The following is an 18,187-nucleotide window of genomic DNA, read 5'->3' on the forward strand; positions in this document are numbered from 1 at the left end:
TTTAGGGGGTGGGCACTTTTTGGTTTTTACATAATTGTGATCGTGAACTTACATCTTCATTTTTTAAACCATTGTAAAATCATCAACATGATTTTAAATGACTATCTCATTTTCCATCAATGGAAAAATGAGACACCCAATATCTTCTCTGTAGGACAAAGATTTGTGATTGATCCTGAAAATCCAGAACAAATGGATACTGTTGCCATTTCTGTACCTTACAATTTTGAGTTCTAACTGCCTCCCCACATGTTCTAACCCCCAGCACTCCCCAGCCACTCCCTAGTGGAAGAAAGATGGCAGCCTTGGGTAAGCCAGGAAAGAGGGTATGACAGCCATGTGGGGAGCCATCTATGAACAGATTTTGGCTATAGAAGGACTGACTGTGGCTATAACTCTGGACATCAGTGAATGACAGCAGTAGATGGGGAAGGAAAAGAAAGGAACATACAATGACAATTCTAGTTCTCATGCACTGTGCTGCTCAGCCACACCCAAGGGAAGCTTATGAGAAGACATGATGAAAGTCCAAATTCAATTTGCCCCAGGGAAGAGACTGAGTTGTCTATATGAACACAGAGCATGTCCTCCCCAGGGCCTCTCACAGGCAGGGACAGCTCCCAACTCAAGCCACAGACTCAGCCAAGACCTGGTTCTTTGAAAGATCAAGGGACAACACAGCTACCCACCCTGTCCAAGTAATAAGATCTGTCTTCAGAGGATGTTCCTCTGAATCTCCTCAACATGGATCATGGTCTTTCAGATCCTTCACGGGGGATAAGTCTTTAGAAATAACTACAAGTTATCCAGAATTATAAAGTAGAAAAAATAATGGTGGTCATGCTTGAGGATACCACTTGGCATTAAATAGGAATATGAAAAAAGTTTCCAAATAATTTTTTTACTCGGCTGAAAAACTGGCTCTGATAGAAACTACTAGTAGTGGTTCACCTCAAAAGCTTAGCAATGGGAACATCCTTGTGTGACACATTCGGAACAGACAACACTCCAAGGGATATCTCTCACTTGGATATGGGAATGTCAGTACATTTGTTCCAGCCAATTTCATCTTACAGGGGTGTTCCCCACTTAAAAGCCTGGGAAGACACTGATTTGTCCTCAAGTCCTCAAACTGGGTATACTGTACTGGTAAGTCTCAACCAAGAAATGTTCCCATCCCAGAGAAAAGCCTGCGTCCCTGAACAAAGCAACTGTGAAAAACACATGCCCCTGGCATGCCCTCAGGCACACTGAGTCATGCAGATCCCTGGGACAGGAGACCAAACAACCTGCACATGCAGACTCTTGGTGTCATTAAACAAAATCTATTAACTTAAAAGCCTGCTTGCTGGGTTTCTGTGCTATCTGGATTCCCAGTACAGTGGGATGGTTTGAACAAAGACCTCACTTTCCTTGGTTTAAGCTACATGAATGCCAATTATTTTGCTGGAGGGCTGTGGGCTGAAGTTCAAAACAGAGAGCTAGAGTTTTTGCTCAACTGCCTCCCATGGGAAATGCACAAGAGAAGCAAGGACTAGATAAAGTCAATCTGGAAAAAAAAAAAAAAAACAGTTGAAGAATGACTGATTCTACTCTGAACTTTGTCAAGGATGTTTCAGGGGAGCCTAGGCAGGAAATGGCTTTCTCTATGCTTCGATTTCCCCATCTGTATAAGGAGCTGCCTTCTGCTTCCTGCATGTCCAGAACCAAATGCACGTAACATTGATAGATTTAGCCAGAAAGGAAGGTTATGAGTACAGAAGTCTTTTTTTTTTTTCCAGTAGGTCTGCATTTGGAGAAATTTGTTTAAGGAGCCTTAGCTGCCGCTCAATTAATGGCAAGAACTGAAGCACTAAAGAGGGATCACAGCAAGACCATTCCCTACTCTATATGTCACAAGAGGTAGGACAAGGATAACCAACCCTGAAGGATTGGTCAAGCAGGCAAAGGGACTAGGTGGCACTTGTCAAGCACCTACTATGGCCCTTTCCCTGTATTACTTCAGTTTTACCATCTCCATTTTGTAGATAAGGAAATTGAGTCCCAGAGAGATTAATGACTTGCTTAAGACAATAGCTGAACCCTGAAGCCTGAGCTTTTGCCACAAAGACTGTTCCATGACAAGTCCTGAGGTCTGAGAGAAGTAGGCTTTGGTTCTTAACCCCAAGGCCGTGCCCAAACCAGTGGGATCCTGGGGTATTGGAAAGAGCAAGAGCCCAGGTAACTGGATCTCAGCCAAGCTCTGAAGCTTACTGACTCCCCCACAAATCACATCCAGATCCCTGAGCCTCCGTTTCCATTTTGTAAAATGGAGTGAAAATTGCCTTTCATCTCACAAGGCAATTATATGTATTGAAATGACACTTTGAAAACCATGAAGCACTGCATGAAATGAAATGCATTACTCGTGACTGTTACTAGTGGAGACCCCAGAATTTAAATCCCACCTACAGTTTATTTTTATTTTGAAGGCACTTTTCTCCAGAAAACTCAAGGTGCCAAACAATTAATTTATAAACAACGATCACTTCCTATAAAAACAGAGTGCTTTATCTGTGAATTTTTAAAAAATATTTTTTATTAGGGGCTGGGGTTATGGCTCAGTGGTAGAGTGCTCGCCTAGCATGCATGGGGCACTGGGTTCAATCCTCAGCACCGCATAAAAATAAAATAAAGATATTGTGTCCACCTAAAACTAAAAAATAAATCAAAAATTATTTTTTAAAAAGTATTTTTTATTAGTTATAGATGGACATAATACCTTTATTTATTTTTTATGTGTTGCTGAGAATCGAACCCAGTGCCTTACACATGCAAGACAAGCACTCTCCTACTGAGCCACAACCCCAGCCCTTTATCTGGGAATTTTTTGTTGTCATTGTTGTTAAAGTTTATAAACTCTGTGGAATAACCCATTCTGAAATAGTGTCAAGAGTCATTAAGACTACAGCAGGAAGTTAGAAAGCTCTGGGGAAATAAGGATCTCTTACTGAAAAGACCTCATTAAAGGACACATGTATGCTACTGATAGGCCAAAAAAATGGGATCCTAGATTCATATCTGTCCTCAAGAATTCTACACAGGGAGCTTAGCTAAAATTTCTAATATGAAAGGAGGAGTATATGAGAAGAGGGCACAATTACAGACACCAGCACATTTTTTAAGGAGCTTACGCCCACCAACTAAGAGGTTTGGAAAAAGCAATACACAATCAAAATCAGGAAAAAAAAGAAAGTTCTTGTCCCAAATAGGCATAGATACCTCCACACCCCCTCTTCCCAGAGAAAGAGACGCAGACAGACCGCCAACGCTCACTGTAAACTCCCAACACCCTGGGGGAGGCTGTCTGACATGGGTTTTCATTCAGTAACTGTGGCCTCATTACTCAACTATGGCTTTCTGTGTTCCTTCTTCCCCCTCAACTCCTCTTAAACACAGGCTACAATTCCTCATCCCACCCCAGGAGCTGGAGGCCAGCCCAAACAGCACCCCCTCACCTGGCATGAAAATAACCCTGTAAGACTTGCCCCTCAACTCAAATCAGAGAACTAACTGCCTTAGTCTTGGCATAAGTTCCTGCTCTGTGCATGACCTTGGACCAGTCTCTTCCACTGTCCAGGTTCAATGTGTATCTATGCAGGAGGAGAACTGGCCCTGAACCTCTACTGCTACCTCCACCTCTGCTCTGCTCTGCTCTGCTCTGTCTCAGAGATGCTCCAGTTCTAATCTGTGTCTTTGGCAAGCCCTCTTATAACCTATCTGAACCTCCCAGACTAACAAGCAGCCACTTTTTCATTAGGCAATGACATTTTCTAATGCAGATCTGAGCATTTCCCAGACTTGTGGGGGAAGTAAAGCAAAAGCACAAGAAGGAAAAAACAAAATTCATAGGAAGAAACAAAATTACTGTTTGCAAGAAGCAGCTTCCATTCTACACACGGCAAAGCCACCACTGCAGCATTTTCACCCTAGAGTCAGAGCTGAAGACATGGTTGCTGTGTGGCCGTGACTGCATCCCCAACGCCAGTGCCGATGCCCTTCAAATCATCCACTGCAAACATCAACACCTAGGTGTCTGAATGAACTAAGGTCCCCCTCCCCATCCCTTCCCCTACCTGTGACTGTCACAAATGCTGTTTCTGAATCCAGGTAAGAAAACTGAACAGTCAAGTTTCTGCATGTGTTTGCCAGGTGTTTCCATTTTTCCCCATTTTTTCTGCTGCCATGGCAACCAAATGCAACAGGCAAAGCTAGTCTAAGACTGTCAGCATCTAGGTGCTGGCTCTAACAACCACACATGAAAACACACCAGCCTCACTGCCCAGAGCCCAACAGATGAGCAGAAGGATGGACTCCTTTGGATGCTCTGGAGTACCCTCTCTCCTGCTCCCATGCTGATAATCTCTTATTACCAGCTTTTACCAACTTGTAGCTACAGAAGGAGCAGGAGGAAGAGGAGACAGCCATCCCATAGCAGCAGGAGATACCTAGCCCCTAGGCCTAGAATCTGCACAAGCCTTAGGAGAGTCTTGCCCTGCAACCTGTAAAATGAATCCCCCTCAGCAGAACTCAAAGATCAGGAAGATGACTCTTACCTTCAGCAAGACTGCACCTTTTTAAATGTTATCCTCCAAATACCACTCAACATTTCATGCAATTTCACTTGTGTTTCTTTTACAAATAATCCAATGATAAAAATAGAGAAGGGACAAACTAAACTCACCAGGACATCAGGGTGGGCAGGCCAGATAGGGCACTTTCCTGGTTAGGAGCCTCCATGGAGATCCCACATGCTTTCCAGCTGACTGCTCAGACTGACAGCGGGCTTCTGAAGTTCCAGAGCAATCGCATAGTCTCTCACAACCCCAGGCCCCACCTCAACGTGAAATGCTTGACAGAGCCTGGGGATCAGTGCACACAGCCTGCTGTCAGTCAGCTGCTGGCGTCACCACTAAGGAATGCTTCTCTCCCCTTCCTGAGAGCTGTAGAGGTGTTTGTCAGCAGGTTCCTGGGCTGCCCAGAGCCAAGGAGAAATTGCTCCTGTGCAAGAGCACCCAACACTGAAACCAAAGCCCTGGGCGTCCAATGTTAAGGATGTGTGTGGCACTTTTAGCAAAAAAAGGGCCGGCTCCAAGCTCACAATTCAAAAACGTCACTAAGAATCAGGAAAGAGGCTTAAGAAGAGCACAAATGATCCAATCTCTGAAAATGAGGTCCTATAAGAAAAGGTTTGAGAACATTTTCTGCAGAAGAGATGGTTGAGAAGGCTTGGCATCTTTCAAGCAAGAGTGAAGTGACTATGGATTTTCATTACCACAAATACGATTACAATTAAAAAGTCTATGCAGCAGTAGCATACTCAGCTGGCAAGCTGTTTGAGTATGGCCAACAACAAAGATTGTCCCCTGAAGAACACTCAAGTATGCAATATAGCATGTTGTTTAGAAGCACAACATCTGGGGCCAGAATTCCTGGATTTAAATCTTGACTCCACCACTTACTAGCTTGTACAAATCTATTGAGTCTAATGACTGATGCCCACCCCCCTTTGGAAACAAAGAACTGAGAACTAAATAGCATAATAGAAAGGGTGAAATGAAAAAACACGTACTCTAGTCATAACAGCAAACATAGCTTGTTGGCAACAGGCCCAAAAGGGCTACTTCCCTTATTAGTCTGAACTGTGAGTTATTAAGGGTAATCATTAATGCTATCCAATAAAAATGTGTGATTTTTTTTTCCCCAGGTACATGGTGGATAAGCACTTCCCTACTTCTCTTGAAGTTGGGAGTGGTTCTGGGACTTGCTTTGACCAATAAAACATGAGTGGAACAGCTAGTGTATAATCCATTCAGGTCCCTTTTTCTTGCCTTTGGCAATTGTGAAAACATAGAAATGAAGCCTCCCTAAGTAAAGATGACAGAACATAGTCCCTCAGGTGACCTACAATGGACACAGAACAAAAATGAAAAATATTTTATTTTAAATCATTAAAATCTTGTTTCTTGTTATCACAGCAGACCCTAGCCTATCCTGAATGATTCTGTATGATTGACACAGAAACTAGAACACTTAGGGCTCTTGTCTTCTGTATCCATCAGATCATAGCTTTCTCTGTACCTCTCATCTGTAAGAAAGAAACCGTCTTTGGGTGGACATGCACTGATTATTCCAAGCGGCTCAGATGAGTCCTACCTGCCAACAGGTGAGGAAGATTTACCTGTTTATACCCACAATGGCCTAAGAGAAGTCCCCATGGAGATGGGCCTTATAAATTTTTTTCTTCTCACAGAAAGAACCCAAGATTATTTGACTAAAATCTAAGCTTGCCACCACAGCCCAAAGAATGTTGGGTATCTGGAGAATACTTATGGGTGAACAGAAGAACTTGGGAATAACTAATGAAGAATGAGAAGTTTAGTAAGTTGTCTAAATCAGTGGTTTTCAAGCTTTTGCCTATATCAGAATCACCCAGGAAGCTTGTTAAAAACCCAGACTACTGGGCCCTGCCTCTGAATCAGCAGGTCTGGATAGGCCCAAGAACCTGTATCTTTATCAAGTAACCAAGAGACACCGTTTTAGAGACCACACTTTGAGAATCACTGCTCCAGAAGGATTAGCTTTAAGAAACCCGGAGGCGGTGGCTTTGGTGAAGGGAATAAGTGGGGTTATAACTCTCCAGGAGTTGGACTTACCAGATACTCTTTGGAGAAATAAAGGAAAGGCCCAGTTTTACCTTTTCCACCCAAGATACTCATCGGACAGTGCATGTACAAGAACACCAATGGTCATCACAGTCATTTATCCTCATCACATAATACCCTTTACAACAAAATTGAGTTTCTTTAAGGGAACAAAAGAGGAATGTCATTTATTTGCATATTTTTTTAGCTTTATTTATTTTTATTTGGTGCTGAGGATGGAACCTAGGGTCTCTCACGTGCAAGGTGAGCGCTCTACTGCTGAGTCACAACCCCAGCCCCAATTTGAATATTTTCAAAACAGTTCCTGCAAGGGGAAATTATGCCTTAGCCTCCAGAGTTTCTCCAGGAGATATATCTGGATGTGTTTCAGGAAGGAGCAATTTAGGTAATTGGCTACAGCCTTCCTCTTCATCTCTATCTTCACACTCTCCTTCATAAACCTCCACTACAAGTCATTCTTCTTGACTTCTGACCCCACCAAGGCTGGTCATACCTTGCATGGGTTGTTCAGGACCCACACACGTGTGCACACACACTAATCTTCCCACATCTAAACTGTCCCCTTCCTTCAGTTTAGGGCCAGACTTCTTTCATCTTTACCAAGGTCAATCAATCACCGAGTTCTGTCAATTTCAGCTCCCAAGTATCTCCAGAATCCACCCAGTGCTCTTAATTTCTCACTCTAGCTCAATTGGTGTAGACCTTCCACGCAGTACCCTATTTCTCTGTGGGTCTTTGCCCAAGTTGTTCATCTTGACAAAACAGGTTTCAATTTAAACTAGACAAAACAGGTTTCAATTTAAACTATAGCCCTTCCCAGGACTGAGGGGCTTTCCACAGACCCTACAGCAGGTTAGAGTCTCCTTTGATCAATTCCCACAAAGCCCTATGTTTCCTCTATCACAAATAATTCATAACATTTTTGATCTTGTCATTATCTGTCTTCGTAAGCTCCTTGCCAACAGGACCACATTTGTCTTGCTCCAGAGTCCAACACAGCCCCAACACAATTTAAGTTTATGAATAAGTGTGGAAATCTTCACATTTGTTTTTTTTTTCCTAACCCTTTGTCTCAATGCCTTTTACAAGGAATATCCGACTACCCAGTGCCACCCAACCCCTGAGATAATCAGATATACCCATGACATCCAGGAAACGGCCTCAGAAAGAAGGAACACCTTTTCCTTGGAAACTGGATGGAATTGAGATTAATTAGAGATATTCTGGCAGGAGAAAAAAGCCTACCTATTCAGAAGTAGTGAAGGGATAGTTTTCTGTTAAGAATGAAGGGAAGGGGGCTGGGGATGTGGCTCAAGCGGTAGCGCGCTCGCCTGGCATGTGTGCGGCCCGGGTTCGATCCTCAGCACCACATACAAAACAAAGATGTTGTGTCCGCTGATAACTAAAAAATAAATATTAAAATTCTCTCTCTCTCTCCCTCTCTCTCTTTCTCTCTTTAAAAAAAAAAAAAGAATGAAGGGAAGAAGAAATGTTTGTGACAGAATTGTTTAGTGATGGAAGCCTATGCATCTCTAGCAGCTCTTACTGAAGTTGGTAACTTCCTGCACCAAGAGTTCTGATGGATTCTCCATTCAAACCTTATAAAGATGGGTGACTGTCTCACAAAGGGGACTGAATTCAAGGACCTCTTCTCTTCAGAATTCTATACACAAACTCATTTGGGGCTGGAATTTGAGGAATTCACTCTCTCATACAGAAGTTCTTTCTCCATGTAGGAGACAAGACAAACTTTACCTTCTACTACTCTCTCAACTACAGGATGAGCATCCCTTATCCAAAATGCTTAGAATTCAAAGTGTTTCAGATTTCAGAGTGTTTCAGATTTAGGAATATCTACATGGACTTCACCAGTTGAGCATACCTAATTCAAAAATCCTAAAATCTGAAAAACCTTTTTTTAATGTATTTCTTTTTAGTTACAGATTGATACAATACCTTTATTTTATTTCTTTTTATGTGGTGCTAAGGATCGAACCCAGTGTGCCTCACACATGCTAGGCAAGTGCTCTACCACTGACCCATAACACCAGCTCCCTGAAAACCTTTTTGAGTGCCAATATAATTCTCAAATTTTTTGAGTTTGGAACATTTCAGATAAAGGATGCACAACCTGTAGTATTAAAGTCAGACCCCCCCCCACACCCTGAGCCTGGCAGTCATGTCCCATGGACCACCATTACCAAAATAATTAACCAAGCAATCTCTGACAAAGTCAAAGGCTGGATTGCCTGAAGAGAACACCACATAAAGACAGTAGAGACCTTAAAATCTAGCCATCCTTGGGTGGCATCTGGCTCTCTACTTCTAGCCATCTGACTTTGTACAAGTGATTTTTATTTTTTTGATTCCCGGTATCTTCACCTCTAAAGAGCGATGATGGTCAACCTCTCAGGATTACTGTATTACACGAGATATGCATGTAAAGCCTCCAGCACAGAGTAAACATGCAAGAAAAGTCAGTGTCATCACAATTATAGATTTCTAATTTTAAAAGTTCTGTAGGATAATGAATCTAAACTGAAAATACTATAGAGATAAAATTACATGTTTTGAATTTACTTCAAAATAATCCAATGGGTGAAAGGGGGGGTATGGATGAAATAAAATTATGAGCACACTGGAGTTACTGCCTTCTCTCAACTTTTATATGTTTAAATTTTTCCATAATTAAAAAATTCAAAAACAGTAAGTACTAAGGCAGGAAAATACTACAAAAATATAAATACTGATGGTTTATTTTAAGATCACATTTTATTTAAGTTACAGAACATAGGGAAAATTTTATTTAAAACTTAAAGCTAATATCCCTTTGCTTCTCAAAAATAAATATTTTCTTCAGATAGACTTGCCCCAGATGAGAAGGGAGCAGAACAACTTATGCACTTTTCTTGCCTTCATTTTTTGGAAAAACAATATGTGCTGCTCGGGTTGTACATGTATTTTTATGTAGACAATCCCTGGTGACAGAATCCACCTCTGAGCAACTAGCCAGACATCAGCTGAAACTGAGCTGTGGAGCAGGAAAGTTCCCATGTTAGGAACAAAGCAGACAGGATTCAAAATGTTCAGGGATGGTGGTATCACCAGCCTCCTCACTTATAGACCCCAGCTTTGGACTCTCATGAGGCTTACCTGTGAGGCTGACTCTCAGTGTGAGGTTATATTTATTCTCATACCAGATGAGTGGTCTAGTCAGAGCACAGCTAATATGTTAGATGATGCTTCAGGGGAAAGGAAACTTTTAAGAGGCTCTGACTGTACCAACCTCAGCATATCCCTATATCATCTCTCCTTTACCATATCATCCTCTGATAGAATTCTGGAGATTGAAAAATAAAATTCTTCCCATATTTCACATTGAATCAACAAACCCACTCCAATAGTCCAATAAGCTTTGTTCTAAGCAAATAACTTTAAGCCCCCAAACTGTGCCTGGATAAGAAGAATATATAAAAATACTTACTCTTCTTGAAGAATGAATTCACTATTTTCTGGAGAAAACTGCCCGGTCACAGGATGCCTGAATGCTGTGGTGTGCTGATTATGGCTAGAGAGAGAGAGAGAGAGAGAGAGAGAGAGAGAGAGAGATGATGATGATGATGATGAATAGAAGTCATGTTAATGAAAGGATTACAAACACAACCATCAGTAACGTATGGGGGACCCTTGGTCACCATCACTCCTCACAGAGTGAGGGAAGTGGGCCTTTTCTCTGAGAGGCATTTAATCTCTCAAATGCAATTACATTGGAAAATCAAGAATTTCCAACTCAGGTGCCAAAGCCCACCTTAAAGACAAGGATTTTAATTCCAAGGAAGTCTTGACTTCAAGAGAAGATTGTGTATCTTGGAGACATTTCATGAAGTACTTACTCAAATACACTGAGGGGCTGAATAGCAAATTATTTTAAGATAGAATGAGCTAAAATAAGAATGAAGGGAAGTAGACGACACTTTCAACAGCTTATAACAACCATGAAGCAGGGAAAGAATTCTAAGAATTAACTTCCCGCCCAGAAAATTCTATCTCCTTAAAATTCTTCTCTCTACTACAAAATGTGTTCAGTTCAATGATGGGATAATAAACATTTGGGCATGTCTCTGCAACATGACCTGTGCAATTTCAACACTGGAGTTTCTATCACCCTTTTGAAGTTAGCAGGGATCGGCTTCCAAGCCAAGCTGACAGACACAACCAAAGTCTGTAGGTGTTTTGTATGTTGACAAAGGCTGCCTGGTTCTTTTAGGATGGAGGAGTGAGCTCTAGAGGCTGCTAGTTTGTTCCATGAATAAACTAAACTAACATCCTCTTTTCTTTATTTAAAATTTTTTTTTTAATTTTCCAATCACAAAATCAGTTATTTTCAAAATTTTATAAAATATGAAAAGGAAAAAAATCATCCATGATGTCCAAATCTGGAGATATAGCTGAGTATCTTCTTATGAGTTGTTTTTCTTTTTCTTTCTATTTAAAAAAATAGTGATATATATTTTCTCCCTGCATCTTATTAATGTAGAAAATATCCTATTTCATTAAGGCTTCTTTATTTGAAATGATTAAATAATAGTCTTACCATATGGATACAATTTTTTTTTCATATAACTATTCAAAAAGTGTCACTGGGCACATGTATGCCAGGCAGTGCTATAGTTGGTACTAGAGACACAAAGGGAACAAAAAAGTCCCAACTCTATGGTGCTTATATTTTAGATCATAGTCTTCTAATGCTGGACATTTGGGGTGCCTTCCCCACTGCTACTATAATCCATGCATCTTTGAGCATAGGCTTTTTATGAAACTCTAATTATTTCCTTGTGTTAAACTCCCAGAGATGAAATTATTGAATCGAAAGGCATGGTCACTTTTTAAATCTCTTAATACAGACAACCAAAATGCTTCTGTTAGGATATTATTGCCATCTCCAAATTGAGCCCTGAGCCTCCCTGGAGATTAGTATGTCTAAATCAGCACAAAAGTTAAAAAAGAAAAGTTCTTGAAACCTATAAAGTTTTCCTTACTCTGCCCAGTGCCTAGGATAAGCTGGGCACTCAGGACTAGAGCAGCCTGGATCCTAATGAGCCAAATGTGAAGCAGGGCTGTTCCTGGCCCTCCCACCATGTGCCACCCCTACCACACCCTTACCCACCCATCCAACTACAGCTGGCCTCTCTTTCTGGGCTCCTACTCTCAAGTGAGCCCGTGGAATTCTATGACCTTATCTGGCGGGCAGCAGCCTGGTCTTTTCCTAAGAAAAGCAGCTTTCAGGGGTGAGCATCTGAGGTAAAGGATGAGAAGTAGGCCCCCTTAACACCTGTTTCAGAAATCCCTGCATCATGTTCAAGGGGTAGGCTTTATTTGCATCCACTTTCTTCTAGAGTCATTTCTACTCACTGGGGAACTTGAAAATGCAAATTATAATCTAATCCTGCCTCATTTTGAGAGAGAGAGAGACAGAGAGAGAGAGAGAGAGAGAGAGAGAGAGCGCGTGCGAGCGCAAGCCCACACCCTGGTTGTAATGGGAATAACAATAAAGCAGTAACACCAAAATCCACTATTACCTCTAAAGGACTTTACAGTCTACAAAGCCTTCTCTTAACAGCTCAGTTGTTAACATCATGAACCCCCATCTTTATGAATGAGGAAACTGGGCTCAGAGAGGTTAAATGATTTGCACAAAAAGCTTTTGTTGGGCTGGGGGATGCAGTTCAGTTGTAGAACACTTGTCTAGCATGCACAAAGTCCTAGGTTCAATCCCCAGTTTACAGCTAAATAATAAATAACTCTGTCAATAACTGATAAAACTGGGACATAAATGCAAGTCCTCTAGTTTTTAATATCTTTTTTGCACGATAACTGGACATTTCCTTCCCTTAGGGATCTGTGCGCCTGGCAGCCTCCTGGACATGATCAGAAAGCCCTAAAGACAAGACATGAGAAAAATAGCACCACTCACCACTATTCCCTGTTCCTATCTCCTGTTTTCCCCCTTGGACCCAGTGCCAAAGTTTTGAGTGAAGACACTTGTGCAGCCCTCAGTAGCTACAAGATCAGTTGGTAAATCTCTAATAGATGAGGACATGGAGCCAAGTTTTCTATGTGTCTGTAGCAGATCCATCCGCTGGTAACCACCTTGTCATACACACTATCTAACCTTCAAAGTAATTCCTGGGCTCCTTATCCCCAATCGGTATCTGCTTAAATAAGCTCAGAGCTTGGGTAAATGAATACCGAGCTGCAAGGTCTAGGCACTAAATTGAATTTTGCATTCTAACATTAGAAGGAAAATAATTTTTAAAAGTTGACCAAAAAAAAATAATATCTGCCATCCGATCAAATCTAGAGGCAGCTCCCCAAACTTTCTTCCCTTATATGGAAGCTGCCCTCTGTGCTAAAACATTCCTGGCCACGGTACCATCACCATCCTTCTGCGTTTACACCACGTTTTCAGCATGCTCACATTTGTCATCTTATTGGATCCTGGCAACTACTCACTAAAGTAGGCAGGACAGATATTTTTATTCCCATGATACACATAAGAAAAACAAGGCTCCAGGTTATGGGACGTTATTTGAACACTAAATTTTAAAAACGGGTATGGGAGGAGGGGGCGAAGTAATGACATAATGAGAAAATACGTGAGCCAACATAATGCTTCCTGAACACTGAGGTTTTAAAATTTGGTTGTTTTTGATCAAGTACACCCAGCTTGCTAATGGAAGAGTTCCTGGATCAGCACTCTTTGAGCAACAGAACAGGAGTCAGGTCCCTGGGTTATTCCACTCAATCTTCCCAAATACCTGGTAGGGCAGGTTATGTTTCATCACCAGGCCACAGGTGAGGAAGGTGAGACCCACAATGGGTAGGCAGCTTGCCCACAGCCACAGTCAACTTCTGGGTTCTTTCCACATCACCCACTTCTGAACTCTTTCCACTCCTCCACGCTCACCCTTTCCAAATGAAGGTTGCCCATTAAACTCATTTAGATTCTGCAAGTCCTCTAGCTTTACTTGCTTTCTCTGACCCATTGGTCCTAAAGCCCCCAGTCTGCTCCATTTTCTGATTCTAAAATCCATGAAGAGTCTCATATCCTATCACCCTGTCTTAAGCACTTAGCAGGCACAGACACATCCCCTGAAATACCCGTTCTTAAACCTGAATTGCCACCTTGCTCCCTGGTAATACAGAGATGACCAGGATGGGAGCCAGATGACTGGTTTCAAAGGAGCACAGAAACTCTTTCTCTTCTATACAAGCGCTTCTGTTTCTCTTCAGGCTACTGAGAAAGCAATTTGGAAAATGAGGTAAAACACAATGTAGTCTTCAATTTCAATTCTTCCTCTTCCAGAAATGGCCCCTCAAAGAAGCATGGCAGGCAATCCCATTGGAGAAGAACCAGGGAACACATATGAAGGTGGCGAGGAAGGATGGTCTCCATGAAGGCGGGCCATGGGTAACCATCCAGGTAAATAAGCACGCCTTCACAGGCCCAAGGGCGGAGAAGGACTGGGTTAGGGCCTACAGAAGCCTGGCAGCAACACAAGAGACGTGGTAACAAAATAAAGTGAGGACTAGGGAGAACTGGAATTTGAGCAACGTAAGAACTCATCTACAACCACAAACAAGGCTAGTCAGAAGGTAAAGTCCCACAATTTCTTGCAATGTTTTTTCAAGACCAATTTTGTATTCACATAGATTTTGAGTCTAATGTGAACAGTGAGTCTGTTTGGTTAAATATAAAGGTTCCAATTACTTATTAAGATGTGTTTTTGGCGTGGAAGGAATTTCTGGAGTTGTGTGAATGATGTCCAACAGTGGCAGTCAAAGAACCCTGATAAGTCTGATTTTCTGACAGTAGTGATTTTCGCATGCTAGTGGGATGAGTCTGCTCTGTCAATACTAGCTCTTCTCTGGCCCAGACTCTAAAGGGAAAAAACAGCTTAAAATATAAGAGAAGGACTCTATTCAGGATCTTCTCATTAACATGCTCAGCAGAACTTACCTCTTGAACCTTCTCCTCAATGTGGCTCCCTGAACACTTAAAAAGAGTCACCTCGCAGGTTAAAGCCACATCCAGCACTGCCTCTAGGTGTGTAAGGCAAAGATTTACAATCTTTGTTCTAAATCCAAGTGTCTCGATAAAACTGAGAATTCTGCATAACCTAATAATATTCCGAGTTTGGGCTGAAAACTGGAAACTGAAACTTCAAGAACACAAGAAACTGTCTCTTCCTCTTATTCAGCTAATTTAGGCCCTTCAATAATGACATAGCACCAGATGCGGTGGTGCACACCTGTAACCTCAGCAACTTGAGAGACTGAAGCAGGAGGACCACAAGTTTAAGGCCAGCCTTGCTAAGTGGGACCTGTCTCAAAAAATAAAAACAGCTGGAGATGTAGCTCAGTGGTAAAGTCGCCTAGGTTCAATCTCCAGTACAAAAAAGATTAAAAAAAAAAAAAAAAAGTAGCAATCAACAGTTGAAATGGCATTGCCACACTCACTCAACATTTCTTAAGCTCCTTTTGGTTTATTTTATTTAACGCTTTTACAAAATAGCTTGTTTAGTACAGTGTCACCATGGTTAATGTGGCATTGCTAAGGAAGCTGAGACTCTTACTAAAATGGTCTTTCAAATTAGCACTATTTTTTAGAAGTGTTAAGATTTTATAACAGCTGGCTGCATATGGGCATTCCTCTGGCAGGCCTTTCTTCCAGAAGCATGGGAATCAGGCCTTACGACCCAATGCATGGTCCCCATGCTCTCTCCAAGTAGAAGTTATCAATTCAGCACTAATTGACTTTCTTCAACATCTGCCCCTACCAACAAATCAGCCCAGAGCTCTGAGGCAGAAAATGTGGGTTCCAATAAGAGCAAACCACCCCCTCTCTGAGCCTCAGTCTTGCATTGGCAAACAGGGGACACAAATATTCCAAAGATTGTTGGAAGGCTACAATTACAGACATATATGAAAAAGTCTTGTACAACATTTGACATATAGAAGACACTCAATGTTTGCTGAACCTGACTGTGCCTTGATTATGGCAATGACTGATAGACATCTAATTTTTTTTTTAAGAGAGAGAGAGAGAGAGAGAGAGAGAATTTTTTAATATTTATTTTTTAGTTTTTTGGTGGACACAACATCTTTATTTTATTTTTATGTGGTGCTGAGGATCGAACCCAGCGCATACCAGGCGAGTGCTTTACCGCTTGAGCCACATCCCCATCCCAACATCTAAATTTTAACAAGGAAAAATAGAATGATCCTTCTTCCCCACAAACCCAAGATTCATCCAGGCTTCCCAATTTCCAGTAACAGTCCAGTAATAGTCACTATCCAAAACCCTGGAGTCATCCTTTGTTCCTTTCTTTACTTTAACCTCCCTGTATAAGATGTATGCACGTCCTATTGCCTTACTGACAAAACGTGCTCTGCATTCATCCACTTCTTTCCATCTCCACAGCTAGCACCCTGCTCATCTCTTGATTAGACGCGGCAACAGCTCCTAATTGTTCCTTCTGTTTCTACCTTGGCCTCTGTACCTTCACCAGAAGCCTGTTGGATCTTTACAAATACAAGTTAGATCATGTTGTTTTTCCTACATTAAACCTTACAACAGTGACACATGACACAGAGTAAAAATAAGCTTCTTACCTTGGCTTACAAAACATGAGATGACTTGCATCCTGCCTAGTCTCAGCATCATTGTGTAACATCTTCCCCTGGCCCATCCTGCCCCAGCCACAGTGTCCTCCTTTCTGCTCCTTGAATACCAAGCTCTTTGCTACCTAACATCCTTTATACCCAATGTCCTTTTAGCCTGGATGTTCTTCCCCCTCCCCTACTCTCATAGCTCGTTCCTTGTCATTCAGACCTCAGCAAAATTATCACCATCAGCAAGCCCTTCCCAGCAGTGTCCCTTCATATTACATCACCCTTTTTTAGTTATTACTAGGTGTTATTTTTCTCACTGAGGTACGTGTGTGATTACTGTTGGTCTCCCTGACTAGCACATGAATTCCATGAGAGCAAGACCCTTGATGTCTTTCCACTACTGTATCAGCCATAACAGTGCCTGGTACACAGAAGGCACCCAAAAATGTCTGCCAAAAGAATGAATGAGAAAAAATTATGAAGACTCTTACCTTAAATTTGAGGTTATACCTAGAAGTGAGCCAGGAATCCTACAGAAATCTGAACTTAGGTAAAAGAGAGATGAGCCATCAGCCATCAGAATGCCAGAGGAAGGAAGAGTGAGACACCAACACACCACAAACACTTGATCCTTGGTGCTCCTGAACTGTGTTACAAAATAATTTGTAGAAATTAGCCCTCCCCTGCAACTCCCCCTCACCCTTGCAAATGAATGTTAATACACTCAACAGAATTAAAGAATGGAATACAAACACCCTAGAGGAAATTACTGAGTGATTAAAAACACAGAAGGACAACACAAACATCACCTCTCTCTCCCTTTTGTGAACCAGAGAGTTTAGGGTGTGAAGCCTACAATTTGGTGACTGATTATACACTCTAGTATTGCTCTCTACTTACTTTACAGGCATTTTTTCTCCTCCCCTCTTTCCAACCTTCTACTCCTCAGCTCCTGAAGGGTTGGGAGCAGCCACTCCTATCACTGCAGCACAGGAATGGGAATGCCCATGCTGCAGCACCTGAACTCCTGCATTTCAAGAACCTAGGCACAAGGCCATGACACCTCCAGGGAGAGGCTGTGTAGAACCCAGCTTATTCGCTGATAGCAGCTACCCAATGCATCACAGAGCCTTAGAGAGTAGGGGAGAGTGTTAGAGTCTGTAAACAAGTCAAAATAACACCTGGCATTTTGCCAGGGGAATGTTAGAGTTCGTAAACAAGTCTGGATGGTGCCTGGCAAAGTGCCAGAGGGAGCGGTTTGAGAAGTAACAAAAACAAGCCATTAAGTGTGGAGATTCCTGATTGGTTGACTGATGTATCTAGTTTATGCTAATTAGATAAGCTGTGTGGAATGTATAAATACTGCTCCTGTCCTGCAATAAACGGCTCCTACTCCTGCTGTATCAATGTACACAAGTTATTCGTCACCCCCCGGTTATTTTGCTGCAGCCGGACTGCAGCAGGAGAGAGGGGCCCGTAGGCTCTAATGAAGGATCCTACCTTGGGCTGGGAGCCTCTACCAGCCCCCAGGGAGCATGGAGCAGACCACAACAGAGCCTGCCTGCTTCCACACTATCCAGATCTGACTTATACCCCACACCAAACTATGCAGCACTCAAACTATGCAGCAGCCAACTAGGCCCAGTTAGGCAAAGTAGGTCCAGCCAAACCCAGGCCCATCACCTGAAGGGCAGTCATCAACTGTCCTCCTTATTCAAAGGTGCCAAAAGGGGCAAAGCCAGGCATAAAGGAGTCACAAACTAACTGAATACCTCACAAAAAGGGAAGTGTGTACTTTCCAAATCCTG

General features: G+C 42.1%; 1 protein-coding gene across 9 annotated transcripts in view; it reads right to left on the reverse strand.

The window, feature by feature from the left end:
• The window catches only part of Plekha7 (pleckstrin homology domain containing A7), a 128,157-nt gene that overhangs the window by 72,169 nt on the left and 37,801 nt on the right, over positions 1 to 18,187 (reverse strand). For 8 of the 9 annotated variants that reach the window (XR_007342349.1, XM_048788421.1, XM_048788422.1 and 5 more), the window contains exon 2: positions 10,189 to 10,272. Coding sequence is in view for 8 of the 9 variants with exons in the window: in XM_048788421.1 (XP_048644378.1) it covers positions 10,189 to 10,272 (84 nt within the window). In the remaining variant the exon portion in view is untranslated. Of the gene's footprint in view, positions 1 to 4,723; positions 6,512 to 10,188; positions 10,273 to 18,187 lie in introns of those variants that run through there. The other variant, XM_048788425.1, reaches the window with a different exon arrangement.

Source organism: Marmota marmota, unplaced genomic scaffold (assembly GCF_001458135.2).
Source record: "Marmota marmota marmota unplaced genomic scaffold, marMar, whole genome shotgun sequence".
NCBI classification, from domain to species: domain Eukaryota; kingdom Metazoa; phylum Chordata; class Mammalia; order Rodentia; family Sciuridae; genus Marmota; species Marmota marmota.